The following is a 22,180-nucleotide window of genomic DNA, read 5'->3' on the forward strand; positions in this document are numbered from 1 at the left end:
ATATATGATGATTGGGTAAGTATTATCTAAGAAACATATTTTACTCAACAAATTAGTTTCTATCTGAGTGTATCATTACCATTAGTTTTAGCAATTTAGTAGTTCCAGAGTTAAATAAATCTCTTCAAAATTACCAGCTTAAATATTGAATATGCTGGTAGTTACTGTGACATGTAAAGTTGATCAAATGACCTATTGAATTTGCTGGTCATTATTATGACAAATAATTTTGTTAGACATCAATTATATTAACATTTTAGTAATAATGTTTTGGGATAATTATATTTATATATAATCTTTATACTAAGTTCATGTACATTTTGACAAATATTTTTGGTTTGCTTACTTGCAATAATGCTCCTACTGAATAGCTGTTTTGGTAACAACTTTACACAGTTGTAAATGTTGAACAAGGGAAAACTTTGCAATTAATAGTATATGAAGTTATCTTTGAGTGAATTAAGTTTAGAAAACAGATATATAGTTGAAAGTTGAAAGTGACTTGCTGTGGGCTAGTTGCCAGCATAACAGAAGAAATGATTTTTAAAAAAAATATAATATTATAACCAGTAGTGTTACCTTTGTCCATTCATCGACATCAGTGTCTGTCTGTCTTGTAAATATTTGAATTTAGGTCATTATTCTGTTGTGGAGCAATTGTGTTCCATTAACATTTTTTTAAAATTATTTTGGCGGTCATAAAATACAAACTGTTAGACCTGACCTTTGCAGTTTTCACTCATGGATCACTATCTGAACATGTCACTCAGTCACTTGTGCTGCCCCCTGGAGGAGGTCCACAAGAAAGTGAAAGTCATGGATGCTGAGGAGGTGGAAGCCATACGGCAACTTCCATCATTTATGAGGTTAGTCTTTTCCTCAATTTTTGACATGCCTGCATAGTGATGCCTGAACATTATTTGTATATCAACAGCTTTGGCATCATCAGCAATGCAAGGGTCTGATATGTTACAATGCTCTTTGCAAAAAAGTTAGTGCTTTTAAAAAATTGTGTCAGATGGACATGTATTTTGATAAATAGGGCATCACCTGTTTCATTATACAGTTCGTTTTAAAGGTTTAACATTAATGCACATTGGCATCACAGTTTTTCTTCTGACATTGCATTTATTGGACAAAGTCTTTTATTTATGATATGTAGTGACGTCGTACATCAGACCCAAGACAAAGCATTTCATAAAGTTTTTCTTATTTTGATGCATAGAAGAAAGAAGAAAAAGAAATTACCAAAACAAGCCAAATTTTTCTTTCTGCTTTTCCTGCAAACATAATTATCTATAATCAGAACAGTGATCAACAGTAAACACATGAAAATAACGTTGACCAAGAGTAGGCCATCATGTGGATTATGGCCTACTGTCTCGAGATACCAGTCTTGTGTCTGTAAAAAATATTCCATTAATCAGCATACTAAATGGCATGAATAATTAAGGTGCATTTGTAACAGTTAATCCATAAATAGTTTCCATGACAATGTACACAAAGAAGCTTCATTTTTAATCATCTTGTAATAGATCATGATGTGTCTGAATTCAGTGCAAAGGTTATTCGAGAATAATGTAAGAAAAGATTTAGTAAAAATATGTTCAGTATTCATTTTAACAGATGTGAAACTGCCTTTTGGATGGTTAGTTAACAGTCCATTGTAACTACTGTAGTAAACAGTCCATTGTAGCTACTATAGTAAACAGTCCGTTGTAGCTACTATAGTAAACAGTCCATTGTAACTACTATACTCAATTTTCAGAGTAGCCATTTGATTTCATAGGCAAAGAGGGATCTTAAACAAACAGTTGAGATTTTCTCAGAAAGATAGGAAAGCATAAATAAAATTAGCACAGTGTTAATTGAAAATATATGTTGATAACTTTGCTACTGTCCCACAAAAACATGGCGTAGCATGCTTTATTATAGCAGCAAACTCTTCACCCCTACAACTTAAATGGTTGTTTTAGAGTCAAGTGTCTAGCGACAGTACATGTGACTTAAAATTGTTGGTGTAGGGATTAACGCCATTTTTCAGCACACAGTAGGCTATACATGGCGGCCAGTATTAATGGTGGAAGAAGAGCCCGGGAAGAACCACCCACCCACAAGAAGCTACTGGCAAGCTTTCTCACATACCCACATTGGCCTTAAAATTGTAATATTCACTATAAGGTCGAAATTAATATCTTAGTCGAGAATCACAATGACAACTAGCTTACGTAAATCAGTGATCTGAAGATGATGTTTGCATTTTGGACTGCATTGTTAAGGCCGTTAAAAGAGTCAAGTCAGATTTTAAACATATTTATTAATGATTCATAACATACTTGAAAGTTTTTATTTTTTTAATTTTTTGTAAATAAAGCAGTACCCAATTGTTTCAGCGTTTGCTGTGGGATTAAGTTGATGAATTGCAATTACCTTTGTAGCTGTGGGATTAATTTTGATGAGTTGCAATTACCTATGTAGCTGTGGGATTAATTTTGATGAGTTGCAATTACATATGTAGCTGTGGGATTAATTTTGATGAATTACATATACCTATGTAGCTGTGTGATTAATTTTGATGAATTACAAATACCTATGTAGCTGTGGGATTAATTTTGATGAGTTGCAATTACATATGTAGCTGTGGGATTAATTTTGATGAGTTGCAATTACATATGTAGCTGTGTGATTAATTTTGATGAATTACAAATACCTATGTAGCTGTGGGATTAATTTTGATGAGTTGCAATTACATATATAGCTGTGGGATTAATTTTGATGAGTTGCAATTACATATGTAGCTGTGGGATTAATTTTGATGAATTACAATTACATATGTAGCTGTGGGATTAATTTTGATGAATAACAAATACCTATGTAGCTGTGGGATTAATTTGATGAGTTGTAATTACATATGTAGCTGTGGGATTAATTTTGATGAGTTGCAATTACATATGTAGCTGTGGGATTAATTTTGATGAATAACAAATACCTATGTAGCTGTGGGATTAATTTTGACAGGTTGCAATTAGATATGTAGCTGTGGGATTAATTTTGATGCAATACAAATACCTATGTAGCCGTGGGATTAATTTTGATGAGTTGCAATTACATATGTAGCTGTGGGATTAATTTTGATGAGTTGCAATTACATATGTAGCTGTGGGATTAATTTTGATGAATTACAATTACATATGTAGCTGTGGGATTAATTTTGATGAATAACAAATACCTATGTAGCTGTGGGATTAATTTGATGAGTTGCAATTACATATGTAGCTGTGGGATTAATTTTGATGAGTTGCAATTACATATGTAGCTGTGGGATTAATTTTGATGAATAACAAATACCTATGTAGCTGTGGGATTAATTTTGACAGGTTGCAATTAGATATGTAGCTGTGGGATTAATTTTGACGAGATGCAATTACCTATGTAGCTGAATTCATTAATTTATCAGTCTGAATGATAAACTTCCTTAAAAATGGCATTGTTTGGTGCACAGGTGTGTAAGCTGGTTGATTAAGCAAGCTTTGGTGGTCGAATGTTTACCAGGAGTGAAAAACAGTTGTATACAATGCATTGAAGACAGACACAAATTAATAGTCTAGTGATGTCCTACTGACACTTTGGCAATGAACATTAATGGGAACTGAATTTATTAAAAGAAAGACATGCAATACATTTAGCTACCTTGGCAGTAAAACTTGGAAGTAGTTTAAAAATTAGGAGGAATTAGTAAGTTTTTAATGAACTGTGTTATAGTGGGATTTCACAGTGGTTGAGTTCCTATTGCCAAGTATGCCAATTTGATATTATTGTCACAGGATGAAGCCGGGTTGGGACTTGATTAGTGAAGACACCCAAAGCAACTGCATTAATAAGATGTTTATTTATGAACGCAAATTAAATATTAACAAATCTGACACCATTATAAACAAAAGAGATAAGGAAAATTATAAAGTTCTTAACATGGAACTATCAACAACAAGTAACTCAATGAGAAAACTCAAACATGAATTTAACAAATGGAATTTCAAACAAACGTGAATTAAGTCCTATCACCAATCAACAAAATAAAAGTATATGATCTACACCCCAATATAAACAAGGTCTTATTAAACACCAAGGGATATAGGGATATGTATAAATTTATGAATCTATCGTTTATATAATGATATTGAAATGGGAATGCATGTAATTATGAATTTATCGTTCATATAACGATATTGAAATGGAAATGCATGTAAATTTGAATGTATCATTCATATAACGATATTGAAATGGGAATGCATGTAAATTTGAATGCATCGTTCATATAACGATATTGAAATGGGAATGCATGTAAATTTGCTCAGATAGCAATAGTGAAAATAACAACACGGAACACATAATATATATAACTATCATGGCGCCCATTTGACGTCCAAGATGTAACTCCGGTTCCACTCACTCTAGTCAATGGTCAGAGAAGCGCCCACATATGGTCCACCCCTCTCAGGATCCCTCGAGAGTCCTCACATTTAACACAGACCCGATGGTTGCGAGGCCTTGGTCCCTCGCATCAAGGTCACCAGTACACTCTTCCGAACCAACGTCACCAGACACAGCATACACGTCACAAGAAACCACACAGAGTTCTGTGACTCCACATCAAGCCATGTATAAGGCAGCTAAAATTATAACAACTAAACTGTGTAGTACATATGACATGGTTAAGTACTTCTGCATTGATACATGTTGCGCATGCACGCACATGAATTCGTTACCCATTACATTAATCATTCAATGCATGCAGCGTATAATTAAATTCAATTTGTCTGTTCAGTTACAACAAATAGCTAACTCGAACCAGACTATAGTATTTCTAATATGGCATTGTATAACCTAGGTATTGACTCTGTAGAATTTAGAATGAATTCTAAAACATCTAATATATGAAACAATTCTGTCATATAAACGAATAGTAATAAATACTTCAATTTCAATACCTCTACAGCTGGAGATTTGCTCCCAAAAAGAGGTAAGCTTCCTGACAAGACTCGTCGTAATGTAATTCGTTTATAGAGAATTTGCTCTATATGTATACTAGCTGTGACAGATATGCACAGCTAGGTACTTAGGTTTCTGCTGCAGGCAATTTGCACATGCAGCATGGGTTGAGTTTCGCTCAGTATTTCGAAATAACTAGAGCCGAAAAAATATACCACCCTCAGGTGATGCTGTACGCGGCAACGAAACCCAAGTACATTTTTGATCACATATACATATTGATATAACTCATACACAATTCCGTGACAATTATAATGGTAGTTTCTTTTTCAGCTGCAAATTTATGCAATATATTTCATTTTTTTAATACATATCAATAGGTTTGCGTAAAGCAGACATTTTTCCATTTTGCACCTAATGAGTGATTTTTTGCTGTGATAGGAACAATTTCTTACTTTCAGAAAAAATAAAGTACTTTCTCTTAATATTTTGAGGAATTGTTTTCTCTGTTTTATCCTCTTGTGCCATCATGTTAGATAATGTTTCCATAGAACGTATTTTTATTATTATCCATGTTTCTATTGGTGTACTTATGTCGGAAGTCATTAATCATTCAGACAAATGTTATGCCATCTTTTCTTTTTTATGGACTAATGAAGTGTGCATAGAAATTATTACTTATCTAGACAGGTGATTATCAAGACAAAATCCGTGTCCCCCATTATGTCCAGATAATCAGTGTTTCACTATTAACTATGCTTAACATTCATGCTGTGTCTCAGAGAATATCAAACACAAACACACTTATGCAAAACCATCTCAAATGATCTCAATACACATGTTTGTATTCTTCATGCAATCTTCAAATTATATATTCAAACTTTTTAACTACTTTATACTTTACTACAGGTTTGTGGAGGAGAATCCTGCTTCACATCAACCTAAGCTACTACTAGATGAAAAATTTGCCAAGGTAGGGTTTGATTGTCATTGCTCTGGAGAAAGGAAACACCTCACTTAGTCCATCATTGCATGTTCTAAATTTAACCTAACATTAACAAGTTATTTTAACTTTGAAATTGCTTATTTTATTTGTTCATATGCATTGTGGTAGCATAGCTAAACTATAATGCTATTTAGAACATACAGTACATTGTGGATTGATTATACCTCTGCCTATAAATGAATCCATCCATCCATCATAATTTTATGAATCCAGCTGATCTCATAGATTTTTTATGGATTGAAAATTTGTAAATAGTATGGCCATCAGCTGAAGATTCACATACTGGCAAATTGCATTTCTTATACAATATTTATAATTTATTGCCAGCTTTAACTGAAAGAAGTTGCATGCAGTGTGTCAGACGTTGTGGACACAACTTGTCTCAGAGAACTAAGTGGATCACCATGAAACTTGGTACATGTTCTGCATGTCTCTCGTGCTACTGGGAAATGGGGAAAAAAAATTGGGAGAAAGAACAGGTTTGTTCCCAAACTGGGAAAAGCCCTTTCATAAATATTTATTTAAAGAAGTCCAGGATAAACCAGGAATTTTCAGCCACCGCTTCTGAATTAAAAGAAAATCCATAATTGAGTCATAACTGAACAAATTGGAGCTAAATTTATTGAGGTCTTATTGGAATTTTTTGGGAGATAGGTGAACTCTTCAGTAAGGATAAAATTGCTATAGGAGTCATTTGTCCAAGACATAGTTGAATTATCAATCCTTGTTAAGGACATGAATGGAGTAATGGAAAAGTCCTGGCAAGCAAGTTTTACTAACATATGATTGTAATATTTCAAAATGAAAACTTAGGGGCTGCCAACAGAACAATTAATACAGCAGAATCAGTATTCTCATTCTCTGGGCGTTCTTGACAATATATGCATTAAATATACAGTCCATCATCAGATTATATTGAAAATAAGACAAATGGATTTAAAGACGAAAAACAACTCAATTTTAATACCAAGGTATATAACTTTTAAGGGTTTTTTATGCAGATTCAAAACAACCTTGTTTAAATGCCTTTCTTCATACCAGCTGTTAAACAGAATAAAGTTAACATTATTTATCAGTAAATTAAAATGAGTTTGTGTGAATTTTAATAATTGTGTTTATTTCTAGTGGTACATGTTGTGTTTTGGTACACAGTTTCTAGTGGTAAATCTTGTGTTTTTGGTACATGGTTTCTAGTGGTACATCTTGTGTTTTGGTACACGGTCATATGCCTAATTTAGAATGCCATGGGAGAGTCTCAAAGTATAAATGGCTTTTGATTTTAAAAATGTATATTTTCTAAGCTAAAATGTTTTCATTTCATTTAATAACGGTTATCAGTGATTCTTGGAAAATTCTTTTTTCAGTGTGGGAACCTTGGTTATGGTCATTTTCTGAAGATGCATCACACAATAAATCACTTTACTCCCACTATTTGCTTTTTTAGAATTATTTCACTTTTTGTCCTTCAGCTGAATGCAGTGTATGACAGAATGTTGTGAATTAAGTGTATCACAGAATGTTGTGAATTCAGTGTATGACAGTGTTGTGATTGCAGTGTATGACAGAATGTTGTGAATGCATGTATGAGTGTTGTGAATTCAGTGTATGACAGAATGTTGTGAATTCAGTGTATGAGTGTTGTGAATTCAGTGCATGACAGAACGTTGTGAATGCAGTGTATGACATTGTTGTGAATTCAGGGTATGAGTGTTGTGAAATCAGTGTATGACAGAATGTTGTGAGTGTAGTGTATGACTGTTGTGGATGCAGTGTATGACAGAATGTTGTGAATTCAGTGTATGACATGTTGTGAATGCAGTGTATGACAGTGTTGTGAATTCAGTGTCATACTATTTTGTTACACATTACAAAAAAATTGGTTTAAATTTGCTTGCCTTACTGACAAGACCTGTTAGGGGTTGGCAGGTCTGTGATGCAAGACATAATCTTGTAAACATATCTTGTCTTGCAGTTTTCATTTTACCTGGTTGTAAGGTTAAATGAGCTTATGTTATAACCATGTGTCTTGTCAGGCATCATTCATTGTCATGCATTCATCTGTCAGCATTTGCTTGTTACCACTATATTTCTGCTCTGATTTCACTCAAACTGGACTGTGGGTTAACAACTACTCAGGAGTCCATATTTCTGCTCTAGTTAAGTTCAGTAATGAACTAGATCCATGCATATTAATGAGTTGATTGTGCATCTGATTGGCCAACCTGGTTATGACTGTGAAAGCCATATTTCTGATTGTTTTTATTAGACTTGGATGATATTCTTATATCATTAAGATCTCAGATGATTTTGGTAATGAGTGAGATTTATGTTTGCTAATATGATCTTGCATCTGATTGGCTCACCATTATACCATTCTTGAGGCTGTGTGTCAAAAGTGAGCAGGACCCACTTACATGATTGAGGTGACTTTCTATCTGATTGGCTGAATTTTTGTATGACTATTTAAGCTATATTTTCATCTGATTTTGATCAAAACTTAAAATATAGGCTTATATGATAAAGACTTTGCAGAGTTCAAAAATGCATAGGTGAACTTGCATGTAATGGGCTGAGCTTGTCACTATCACAAGACTGGATTCATGGTGAACTTGCATGTAATGGCTGAGCTTGTCACTATCACAAGACTGGATTCATGCTGTGATCGAGCTTGGCAAATGATCCATTCATATTAATGGAGTGATTTTGATTGGTAGAGTTTATCAGCATGTAAGCTACTCTATTTCTAGTCATATTTATGTCCAACTTTGTAAAGAGGCTTATAAGATCTATAGTGCTTTTTATTTTAAGGAAGGATGATGTCTATTAATTGGGCGATCTTGCATAGGATGGCTGAAATTCTAAGCATCTGAGTGACTGTATTTCTGACCCAATTTTAAGTAAATTATGTAAATAGGCTAATATCTTCAAGATATTGGATGATTTATTATGAGTGAGACTGATGCACATTTATGAGGTTATTATGTGTCTGACATGGTTTTTTAATACCATTCTGTTGACTTTATTTTTTTATGTGACATTGATCAGACATGGTAAGTAGTCCTTTGTCATCACAAATGCATGAATTTTGGTTGGGTATGGGTGAAATTTATGCATATTATTGATGTGACATTGCATCTGATTGACTGGCCTTGTTGGCAACCTAGCACCTGTATTTCTGATGAGACTTGTTAAATAGTCTTGTATTGTCAAGATGTTGGATGAGCATGATTATGAGCAAGATCTAAGTATATTAATGAAATAATCTTGTATCTAATTGGTTAATCTTGTTGCTTTAAGGAAATCAAATTCCAATCATTAATCCACATTAAACTTGTATTGCCATTGTTATTGACAGGTTCTGTAATAAGTGAGAATAGCATATATTAATGAGATAAACAAGCTTCTAATTGACATAGCTTTTTATCTGTCTAAATCCAGTGGATGTATTTCTTATCAGTTCCTATATAAGTTGTTAAATGGGTTTATATCATCAAGATCTTGGATGACTTTGATTATGACAACAGCAATAAACTGTACATGTAAATTGTAGTTATTTTGAAAAATTAGATAGGTAAAATAACCATGTCATAAAGGTTTGGAGATTTTTTTATATGTAAGATGTGTTCTTATAATACCAGTACTACATAAACTTGCTTAATGAAAGCTGATCTGTTATGTAAGTGGTGTGAGTGATATCAGGCTCACATGGTTCTCTTGTTATGCATACTGCAGTTGCATTTTATAATAAATACTGTCTTTGGCATTTTATGAATTTTGCTATTTCATTAATGAACTTTTTTAATAAGACCAGGTATGAAAGCTATACTTTTTTCCATTAACACTCAATAACAGAAAATCCAACTTAGGTAAACGAATCTCCATTATATTTTGAAACAGGCCAAAATTAAATGACAAATGGATGCAAGTGCTAAATGCAAAATCTGAATGCATTTCTAAGATCATAAAATGGCAAATAGAATGCAAATGAAATGCAAAAAATGGAAATTTGCTAAAATTACCCATTTCTGGGTCTGTATTATATAAACTGAGCGTACTAGCACAAGTAGTATAAAATTGAGACTAGTTGGTTATTTTAAGATGGAGACCAAGGGGATCTGTCATTTCTAGATGGCTCCTGTTTTCTTTTACTACCCACCAGATTAAATGGGATATTACAGGTGATTTAAAAGAAAAGAAAGATAAAAGAAGGAAAAGGAATAATCAGAGGAAGGTAAATAGATCAGTAATTATGCTAATTACTTGGCAGAGAGAGCAATTTTCAGATCATCAAATGTTATGTATAATTAAAACTTCGTTTTTATTTAAAATACAATAGATAGGTTGTTTTTGCACCAAAATACATGTGTTTCACACAAGTAATACCTGCATAAGTGAATTGTACTATAATTCCTATATATCCGTAAAATTAGAATAGAATAAAAACAATAATTATGAGCTTATAAAAGAAAATGTAGAAAATTTCTTCCAGTCTCCAAAATCAAACATGTCATTAGAATTACTACTTTTGGATATATTTATAAATAAATGAATTGTGTTTTCTATATCTCTTTTACAGGAGGCCATTGTTGACTTATTGAAAAAGATGCACTCTTATCACATGACACTTTTCCCTGTGCTCCGCTGTCTTCACAAGCTAGTCTGCAAGCTCCCAAAACACCCACTTGGAAAACAGGTAAACATCAAACTTGTAAATTGGTGTTGGGGTATATGTAAAGCTTATCAGTTGAGACATGTTGTAGTGCAAAAGTTTGTATCATTCTGTTAACTTTGCACAGAAATGTAAGGCAAAAAAATGTGTTTCCTTTTGCACTGGTTTTATAATTATGGTAGTAAGGTAGGGAAATTTTAAATTTAAAAAAAAATTTAAACCTGTTTATATATATATATATATATATATATATATATATATATATATATATATATATATATATATGCACACACTGTGACCCCACTATAACACGGTAGTTGGGAGCCATAGAACCTGACCATGTTATTGACCGAACCATGTTATAAGCAACCAGGTCAGTTAGCTGAATTCATGTACCCTAAAAAATATGCAGGATGGTGGGGGGTAATAACTGCAGGCACAAAAATACATGCTTCATTGGCACAGTTACCATCTTAAATTGATGCATATTAAATGAGAAATACACCTGTAGTGAAAACAGAGAAGGCATATATAATATTTTGCTTAATTCAGAGAACCACGCATTGGTACATATACGTATATACTGTTTATATATACATGTCTAACATGTAGCATAACTAGAGGAGTATCAACACCATGTACTCACCCGTGAATCTCCTCGTATACAATGAATCCACAATACAAGTAATTACCTTGAAAATATGCTGTCACAGAGATTTAAAATATTAATAATTTTGTCACAGGTCATATAGGTCTGAATTCACTGAAAAAAGCACAATCACGTAATGAATGATGAAACACATTTACTTTTCAGTATGTCCCAAGTCAGTAAAAGTTAGTTTGTGTTTTAAGCAGCTGTTGGTAGCATTCATAAGCATAAACTTTTTTCCTGCAAAAAGGACACTTTCACAGCACAGTAAATGTGTTCCAGTCACGTTGGAAAATGGAACCATCCATCAGATCCGTTGCTTTTATTAACATATTAACCCCTGGAGCTTTTTGCCATTTTTGCCTGAAAATCGAGTAGGAAACACATTTTAAAGCTATTTCTGAATAGACTCGAAAACACCAAATCCCCGGTCATCTTTAAATAACATACTGCCAAGTTGTGTTAGAAACATCATTTTTCATTGGCTATTTGACTCGTGCATGAGCAGAAGGGTAAAAATTGGAGTTCTTTTTTTTTTTTTTTTTTGCTAAACGGAGCCATTATTTTTGTATGGAGACCACTCTTTATTCCAAATGCCCATCTTATCCTATTTTTTGCAAAGGCTCATCTGTCTGTTTGCAGTTTATACCGGTTTTCCTTAGATCTGAGACCAAAAAGTCTAAAATCCAGACACAAAATGGTATTCCAACCACGGGCGAATTTTGCGTAAAAAATAGTCGGGTCCAAAAAATGAGGTTTTTCAATCTGTATTTTGTAGTGCAACTAGATATTCCAGATTATTTGGTATCATTGTAGAGCTACATCTGTCTACCTTTCTATAATACCACCCACTTTAGTGTATCATGCATGACCTTGACGCTACAGAGCTCGGCAGTAGGCTACTACCTCCTGCCCCGTAAAGTCGTTGCTAGGGGTTAATGTGTTAAAGTTTGGTACTGACTTTCTTTGAAGAAAGGTTCTTTATTTTTATAGAAGATTATAGTAAGCTTTCTTTGATGAAGGTTGCATGCGTTATTGAAGTCACCACTAATGGACAGCTTTGGAGAACCAAACACATGCCTGTTTCTTATTGTGATGGCAACATCAAATAATTGTATCGCATGATTGAGACTGATTTGTTTTCCTTTTTCTTATTACATTTTCATAACAATCAGTGCTTCAAAGGTTATGTTTTCTTTGAAATTTCAGCAAACTATTTTGGTCGATTGTAGTTGCTGTTTCTCTCTGCCTATTGAATAGACCAACAAGATTTTCTCCTTTTTTGTTGTGTTTTTTTATTATTTTACATTCGTGGTAGCAGAGTGATGCTGCCTTCCATGCATGCATCAGAAATTTAAAAAAGGGTCATCGGATGATAGAGGTGCGGGTGTTCTGGTCTGATGACAGGGATTATTACAGAAAATGTGAGTGTTCTGAAGGATTTAATTCTGAGTGAAAAGAAGAGGAATTTACTCACCATCCACATACAAATCCCTTCTTTGCAAATACATTAATTACTAGCAAGAAGCCAAAAATCCGACAAAAGATAGATTACGAGATAATGACTCATCCGGTTGATTTCCATTACCAGAAATATCAACAACAAAAAAGTGGATATCTCACAGCATACAGTACTCATGTTAGATATCAACATAAACGGATTATGATATAACAGTGCACTGTTAAGATGGGTTGTCAATATGGACAAAGAATTTGTTCCTGTAACAGTAGATAAATTTCAGTGCATTTTATATAAAGTTTGCAGCTTCCTTTCATGGGGCATCTGAATTTCTCCACTCAAAACCAATGGTTGTATATACAAGTTTACATAGTCAATGATGTTGCAATAAAAATAATTGGCAAATGTTATATTTTGCTGCCGAATAAGGGGAAAAAAATCGCAATTTGCAATACTGGCAAAGCCCTGTGCGATCCCTGAATAAGCTTTTTACAAGTTTTTTTCTCATACTTTTAAGAAGAAAAAACTATTTTTTTGTGTACAAGAAAAATACATTTTATATTTCAGGAGCCACACCATGATCGTCTTGTATTATTCATATATGACCTCTTCCTCAAAATGATTAACTTTTTTTGTTTTTCGTATGTTTTAGAAAGATTTTTTTTTCCCATGTACAAGAAAATACATGCATGTGAAATTTTGGGAGCCACACCACGACTGTGTTATATTTGAATTCGTGTTATAACAAAGCATGCTATGGTGGGGTCACACTGTGTGTGTGTATATATATATATATATATATATATATATATATATAGATAGAATGTATCAAGTACAGGGCTAAACTGGCTCCTTTTGATGTACAGATCAATTTAGGGAATTTTTAAAACTTTTAAGCAAAAAATTTTTGACTTTGTTTTAGAAATGTATTTTTACTCTTGGGAGGAAGAGTAATAGGGTCAGCATTGAAAAGTATCGTAGAAACAGTCTGCCAATCAGAAACATGTTCTTTTGGACCTAATGGAAAACGTTGTTGATGGTTATATCTACTTAAAAGGGCACCTTCATGAAGCATTCATCTTAAATGGCCCATATTTGAAAAAACCCTGCAAAATTTTACAGAAAATAAAAATATATTAAGGACTCACCAGCCTTTTGAGGCCACTTCTATTTCCCAAGTCAACATTGCTGGTGTTATCTTTGTAGGCCAATCCATCTTATTTTTCAGGCACTGTGGTGGGGCATCTGTGCACCAAGAACACATTTCTGGTTGCTATAATTAATGATTCACAAAAGCGTAGATAACCATGTTTACTTTTGTCATTTTTGTGTAAAATCATGTTTTGAAATTGTTAATCATAACAATAGATAAATCTTCAGATGATACTTAAAATTTCAGAAAAATTTAATGAAAGGTGGTGATGTAATAACCATTTGAACACTGTGTTTAAGTTAGACAAGATTAGCTCTTCATGAGTGCCCACTAATAATATAATGATTAACATGATGAACATAGGAATACTGATGAATGGTCTTTTGGAATGTTCCAGGGGGATTGGGCAGAACTTGGCGATTCTTCATTTGTAATTTGGATCCAGCTCAATGAAAACATTTGAGCCATTTAGTAATAATGTCCATCTGTCTGTCTGTCTCACCGTCCATCTGTTCATGAACAGTTTGGTTTATGCAGTATAACTATACCAGTAATTGTAGCTGAATTTCAACCAAATTTAACGTGCAATTTTATATCAATGAGACCTTAAATTAATTGGAGTTACCATTATAGGAATTATGGCCCCTGATTGATCCATCTTGCAACTTTGGTTTCTACAACATAATTTTACTAAGGATACTTTGGCATGCACTTTATGCTGATGAAACCTTGAATGAGTTAGATTTTCAGTGTCCATAAATACCAATTACAGGAGTCATGGCTCCAGCTTTCCTGTCCTTCTATTTATGGTTTCCACAGCATAACTTGACAAACAATATTTGGATTTTGGTATGCAGATTTATGAGACCTCCAATTCCTAGCATTCTACATTTACAGGAGTGAGGGCTCTTTCATTTCCTAACTTTAGTTTCTCAACAATACTTTACCCGTATTGTTGGATTATACTGTGATGAAATTAGATACCTGGGGAGTCGGATGCTTTAATGATGGGGCAATTGTGTTTTCTCTATAGCACTGGTTGAAACAATTAGAGCTGTTAATTATAACAGAAATGTCTGGCTTAGAGCAGTCATTCTAGGGAGTGAGAGAACCCTTATCTGCTTTCGTGTGTCAAGTGTCAGGTTTCAGCTATACTGAATTATAGACTGGGAAAGTGGTTTTAATAAGATTCACAGACTTGAGAGAGAGGAGAAATTCTGTAGCTTTCGGTGTTAAAGGATTAATTAGATTTTCTCTCTCTGTTCTAATGGATAATTGGATTGTAATCCTACAGGGAAGTAGGGGTTTTCTTGTGTAATGCAGTACAAGGGAAATCGAGTGTATATAGTGTAAATTGTAAATAAACATGTAAATAGCAGAATTATTTTATGGATTTATTTTTGAGCCCATCATGTTACAATACATATGTTATGAACAACTTATGGCCTTGTGTGCTCTATGTTATGTTCCAGTAAAACATTATCGCCATGGTGAGAGAACTTTAACAATACTTCTGTTGGAGGTTGTATTTCAAGCTAATTTAATTCTGACAGTGTAGGGTTGGTTAGGAAGATCACTTCTTGTATATGTTGTGTCAACAAAATTGGAAATCACACTAAGTTTTTTTTAGATAAAATAGAATATATTTTTAAACTTGCATCTAACCCCCTCTTAGCATTGTAACTTGCAGCGAATCAACATACAGGGACCAGAAAGCCTGACAGGATGTGAGAGTGTGCCACATTTATATGAATTCATGCATTTTGATGCAGATTCATTCAGAGTCATGCATATAAAATGCAATCTACAATTTTTATTTAAGCTTACTGTGACATAAGTTGTTGGTAGGAGTCTTATAGCAGTAGTTTTTAAGGTAAGCAACACATCTGGATTCTGTCTTAAAATAAAATTGATCAGTACATTTGGAACAAGTATTCTATCATAGTTCTAAACTCAAATTCAACAAGTAAGTTTTACAAAAGTGTCTTTTAAAATAAAGATCACGAGCAAACCCAAAATGGCTGAATCCAAACATGTGTTATCTTCAGATAATGATTTTAGTCAGCAAATTCTGGCTGAAGATAGCTATGATGACAATGGTTTTGAGAGTTTTGAAGCATATCAGTCTGTTGGAGCTTGGGAAGGTGTTACTGGAAATAGCAATGTGTGATTTTGAGCTTAAAATTGAACTTGAATATGAGTCCGATGTACATGCTGGTGTTGGTACATGACGGCATGCTGGTCACCCCCTTTACAGCGGTAGTTTCAAATTGAATGGAGAATACCCATCATAAATTAAAATATAGGCAGTTTAAAAGTAAAGTGCAGTGTTTATTTCTTTTCTGAACAAATTCAGCGAATTGTGTGCTAATTTAAGATAAGTGTTGAGATAAATTGATAAAAAAGAATCTAAAAAGAAATTGAGAAGTAAACCTATTTATTTTATTAAAATACCTACATCTGAACAAGCAAATCATGGTATTGATGGACGTGAAACTCTAATACAGCATTATGTATTACAACAGAAGAGCTACTGGCATTGTAGGCAGTACAAGACTGATTCAAAAAGTGAAACATGGGCAGAGTTCATGTTAGTGAAAACTCTTATTTTGAAAAAGAGAAATGCTGTCCGAAGGGGTATATGCACAGCTAGCTTGAACAAGCTATGAAACTGTTGCTTATGTTTGTGATGTACAATTTTTCACATCTCACAGGTATTTAAGTGTTTGATTAATACATTTATGTTTATTTCCTCATACTTTCCTCCTTTTTTTTGCTGTTGATTCCACACCTATTTAGATAAGGCATGGCCAAAGAAAGCATATGACGATTTGGAGTTGACAAACTCTTTAGTTTATATGGAAACATGGAATTCAAGCAGATTACATCAAGAAATCTAGAGATTTGTTATCTTGGAACTCTGCAGTTTCATTTCACATCAGTATACACATTGTTAGGGTAGTGTAGTAGCTAAATAAAAATGTGGCAAATTCATATACATATCTAAAACAAGACAGTCATGGGCACCTGCACATAGGGGCAAGGTGGCCTACAACCGTAAAACATTAGCTGACCATTACATGTCTGCCCCTCCAAAAAAAAAATTATGTGTGCACCCTAGCAAATGGTTGTTGTTGTTATAGGGTTTAACGCCATTGTTCAGCGCAAGATAGGCTATACATAGCGGCCAGTATTAATGGTGGAGGAAGAACCTGGAAAACCCTGGAAAGAACCACCGACCCATGAGAAGCTACTGGCAAGCTTTCTTACATATCCACATTGGCTGAGCCAGAGACTTGAACCCATGCAGAGGTGAGATGGCAGTGATCCATGACAGAGAGCTCTTTAGACCAGTCTGCCACTTGGGACCTCACTAGCAAATGGTATGGGAGGACAGAAATGCCAGAACAGACTGGAGCAGAAAAGTATATAATAATAATAACAAGGATGAGCATAAGTGTGCCTTTTTTATTAATGTGTGTGACAATGTTTTCTCATCTTAAAGAAGAAATAATATCAAAGGGACAATGATAAAGGATGTACAGTTAACAAAATATGAATGAAGCTACTTGAATTATATTTTGATGACTGGTTGATACAGCATTTCTCAAACATTCCTTACTAAGACACCTGTAAGTCTCTTGGCAGTGATTCATCTGAGGTTAATTCCCAGCACTAGTCCACAGTCCCAGTCTTATGCCTTAGTCACTTAGAGCATTTGGAATATCGTCCTTCTTTTCTTTGGCATGTATGCAGTTTATGCGTTTCCATGGACACTTAAGATCTTTTCTAATTGAAGTCTTTTGGCAAATTTTACCTCAAATATATCTGTATTTCATTTGACATTTTCTACCCATTGCTAGCATTCTGTTAATATATTTTTATCTCCCCCACACACACACAAACTACATGTTAATAGCAGTAGTACAGTAACTGCTATTATTACATTACTGACTTTTCCAGCTGATGGCCTACATGTCTGGCTGTCTACAGTAAGTTGTTCGTAGAATGGGGATGGCTTGACATTTTGCTGGGAAAACACAGTCGGGCCTAATGCAGTCTTTATGAGTTTGATGGGAGATCACTGGAGTTCATCATTTAGAATTAATGACTGGTCGATAAGTTCTTTGATGTATTTTGCTGTCATGCTTGCTGGAAGACAGTGACTCATCAAGTCTGTCATGCTTGTTGGAAGACAGTGACTCATCAAGGCTGTCATGCTTGCAGGAAGACAATGACTCATCAGAGCTGTCATGCTTGCTGGAAGACAGTGACTCATCAAGCTGTCATGCTTGTTGGAAGACAGTGACTCATCAAGGCTGCCATGCTTGTTGGAAGTCAGTGACTCATCAAGGCTGTCATGCTTGTTGGAAGACAGTGACTCATCAAGGCTGTCATGCTTGTTGGAAGACAGTGACTCATTAAGGCTTAATCTCCAATCAGGAAAAGTCAGATCTGATTTCTTTTCTGTGTCTCACATATGTGGGGATGAAATTTCCTCACAGGTCAAGAGACATTGCATGTTCATCTCAATGGGATCACACATGTTCTCCCTGACAACTTAAGTATTAGAGAGGACTTCATTGTCTGCTTGCCTCTACCTCCCTATCCTGGGTATGCTGAACATGGCAGTAAATCTAGTTCTCCTTAAAAGACTTATTTAAGTCCTCCTAGTTTCTGTTGCTAGAAACTGAGTTCTCACAGGGACCCTCATTCAGGTCAGATTCTGTTAGGACCCAAGGTCTGTCACCACCTCAGCTGGTTGATGAATCAGGACAGGTTTATAACAAAAGTTTGATAAATGTCCTAGAACCTGACTTGTTCCTGTATGCCGATGCCTCAGATTCAGGCTGCAATACTTTGCTTCTAGGTTGTTCTTCACGGCATGTGGTCTGGGCATGGACCTTCCATGCATATCAGCAACTTAAAAATGTGTACTGTTTTTCAGGAACTACATCAGTCTCATAAGACTCAGTTTGTTTTATGGTCATCATGAACCACCACATCAGATTTGGCATCGTTGTTGTGTAACACAGATGACAAGGATGCACACATACCTCTTTGTATACAAGTCTGGAACTTCCTTCAGGGGATGGCTTCAGAGGAATCACTCTCAGTCTGCCACATTCCAGGCAAGATAAATATTTTATCCAAGCGAGGTATTGTGCAGTCGTCAGCATTAATAGTGTACAGCCTAATTTGTGGGGGGGGGGGATGGTTGACTTGTTTACTTCTCATCAACTAATGTCCACGTTAATCATGCCAGACCAGAGAGCAAGTCTGAAGTGGGATCAGCTGTACACCTGCCTTGAAGAATAATCACACTAGTTCTTCACAGAGTCAAGGAGTTACTGCTAAGGAGGGATCTGCTTTGATAGCACAGGTTCCTTCTATACAACATACCACATGCGCTCCACCTTAATGTCAGGCTCATCAAATGATCTATCCTTCAAGATAAGTTTTCGAGCAGAGTTTCAAGACTGATCACTTGCTCTGGAAGAGAATCTGCCCATTCCCCAAAGTTTAACAGTAACAAAGAGAGAATATACTGTAATTAGTGCATTCAGCAGGGCATCTTTCCAATGTCATTCTTTGACCATAGTTATTGAAGATTTTCTTCTCTTTTCTTTGAAGAAAATGATTGCTAAGTTTCCATCATTAAGGACTATAGAGCAGCAATTACTAATAATTGTATGTTCTTGATGGACTCCTGTAAGATCAGACCCTCATCTCCCCAAGTTTATTATAAATTCTGTGCTCCATAGACCAGTCTCTAGCTTATTAATTCCTGTGACGAACCTTTCATGTGGTCTTTGGTCATTGTCTAAACTTCCATTGATAATCTTGCCTACAGCATAATCTTTTACTTCTTTAGGATACACTAGAAGTGAATTTCTTGCCTTATCTTTAGATGGGCATTACCTTTGTTTCATAGGCAACTACAGTTCAGTTTCTGTGCCAAGGCTGTTCTATTACTTTATGCTAGGGATGATCAAGTTAACTTCTTTGTCCAGTCAGAACCTTGTGTTTCTATTTAACTAAACAAAAAGTGAAAAAAAATGTTTTGGAACATCTCATGCTCCATGTCCACAGTTCTTCTGATACCTCAGCAACTACTATTTCTATGTAGATTGGCTTAATTTTTCAAAAGAGAGAGAGAGATCTTTCCTTTATAAGAATCAAAGTCCATGAAGTTTATGCAGTGCTGCATCCTGGACCTTTCTTAATCATTCTCTCGGGTTGATTTTATGAAAGCCACCATTTTGACAGTCTCACTCCACTTTATCTTTGGTCAGCCTGCATTGGATGGCACACAAGAACAAAGGCATTTGTGGATTGGGCCTGAGAGTGTCATCCCAGCAAAATGTCAACAAGCCATCCTCAGTCTGCAGTAACATCCTGCTGGGACAGATGGAAAGTTCATGCACCTTTACCAGTCACTGTAATCTCACCTCTGTTTGCATAGGTTTGAGTCTCAGGTTCATTCAGTGTGGGTGTTGTGTGGGTGTTTGAGAAACCTTGCCAGTAGCTTCCTGTGGTCAGTGGCTCTTACCTGGATTTTCCTAGATTCTTCACCTGTTGTTGGCTGCCATGTATAGCCTATCACACGCTGCAAAATTTCATTAACCCATGAGAACAAAAACAACTTTCTAACACCTGTTACGGAGCTACCAGCCTAACATCAGGTTGGAAAAGACAGCAATATAATATTAGCAGATAATGTATTACTACTATCTAACTATAGTATTTTGGGGGTGAAACTAATTTTAAATATTTTGGGGTGAAACTAATTTTAAATATTTTGGGGGTGAAACTAATTTTAAATATTTTGGGGGTGAAACTAATTTTTAATATTTTGGGGGTGAAACTAATTTTTAATATTTTAGGGGTGAAACTAATTTTAAATATTTTTGTGGAGTAAAACTAATGTTAAATATTTTTTGGAGATACTGTAATTTTTAATATTTTTTGGGGGGTAAAACTGATTTTAAATATATAAGACTTACCTGCTGTTATTGCCAGTTCCCTCCACCTTCCCTGCTTTCATGTCCTTGAGGTTTTAGTACAAATTCACTTCTCCTTTCCTGTTTTCATGTCCTTGTTGTTTTAGTCCAAGTTAAGAAGACAGTATTCTGAATGAAAGATGTGACCAAGGCATTGTGTTGGGATTGTGGTTTGTTTTTTTTTTGTTCTAAATGTCAAATTACTAATTGCAGGATGCCATGAACTGTTGTACCACCAGTGTTATTCATACTGTTAAGAAATGAAGACGCTTTTGTATTAAGTATTAAATGTTTTATCTCCAATTTCATATTTTAGCAAAGAGAAGTGTACTCCTTAGTTCTAGAAAGCAACATTTTTGAAACCGACTCGTACAAGCAATCTATGGAGCTATTAAGGTAGGTCTAAATGAATGCAGAAAATAGTTCCACCATGTCATTCAGCTTTACTTTAGCATCACTCTACCAAACACCAAGAGCAGTGTCTGGTGTATGTGATTGCACAATATTACATGACACAGTTTAGTGGGGGTGGGGGTGGGGACCATAAACTATTTAATAAGGTCCCACTACATAGAATACAAGCTTCCAGAAACCCTTGTATATGTTGGATATGCCTAATGATATCTCTTTCGCTGTGCATAATGCCAAGCATCAAAAAGAACCTTCACTTTAAATTGTTGGCATTGCTATAACAATAAATGCCAATATAGCGTTGTTTGAAGAAAACAAAAACGATGCAAAAAACATTAGAAAAGTAAAGATCAATGAAGCAAACAAAGCTTATGTACGAGATTTGTTAATTGGATGTACAGTAGTAACAACAGCCAATCATAAATCACTACAATTTAAGTTTTAACAGTTAATAGGAAAGACAGCACTATTGTTATCACCAAAGTTATCATAGGTAGCAGTAACTGTAATAAATAAAAGAATGCGGTGATTGGGATGAAAATTTTAATCTGAAGAACTTGAGAAGTTTCAAAAGCAAAATGTCAAACCATTTCTTTTGGTTGAGATATGACCAAACATTGAATGCGATTTCATGAGAATTTTGTCAAACCACAAACAGACTTGATTTTGTCAGTCCAGATCTCTTCCATTTGTTTTGAAAGTTGGTTCTTGTGTACCCTGAAGGATGTAATGAACATGTACATTCTTCCAAAGCTGGAAATGGCAAAAGCAACACTCTTGTTACTGTGTTGGACAAAAGCATATGAAGCTATGAAAATTGGGTTTTGTTTTAATTCAGTG

General features: G+C 34.7%; 1 protein-coding gene across 1 annotated transcript in view; it reads left to right on the forward strand.

The window, feature by feature from the left end:
• LOC149796445 (uncharacterized) overlaps positions 1-22,180 on the forward strand; it is a 251,870-nt gene that overhangs the window by 194,672 nt on the left and 35,018 nt on the right. The window contains exons 20-23 of the mRNA XM_089960532.1: positions 733-866; positions 5,899-5,962; positions 10,572-10,688; positions 21,246-21,325. Of these exons, the coding sequence (XP_089816658.1) occupies positions 733-866; positions 5,899-5,962; positions 10,572-10,688; positions 21,246-21,325 (395 nt within the window). The remainder of the gene's footprint in view (positions 1-732; positions 867-5,898; positions 5,963-10,571; positions 10,689-21,245; positions 21,326-22,180) is intronic.

This window comes from Sinohyriopsis cumingii, chromosome 6 (assembly GCF_028554795.1).
Source record: "Sinohyriopsis cumingii isolate HCF-2022 chromosome 6, ASM2855479v2, whole genome shotgun sequence".
NCBI lineage: Eukaryota > Metazoa > Mollusca > Bivalvia > Unionida > Unionidae > Sinohyriopsis > Sinohyriopsis cumingii.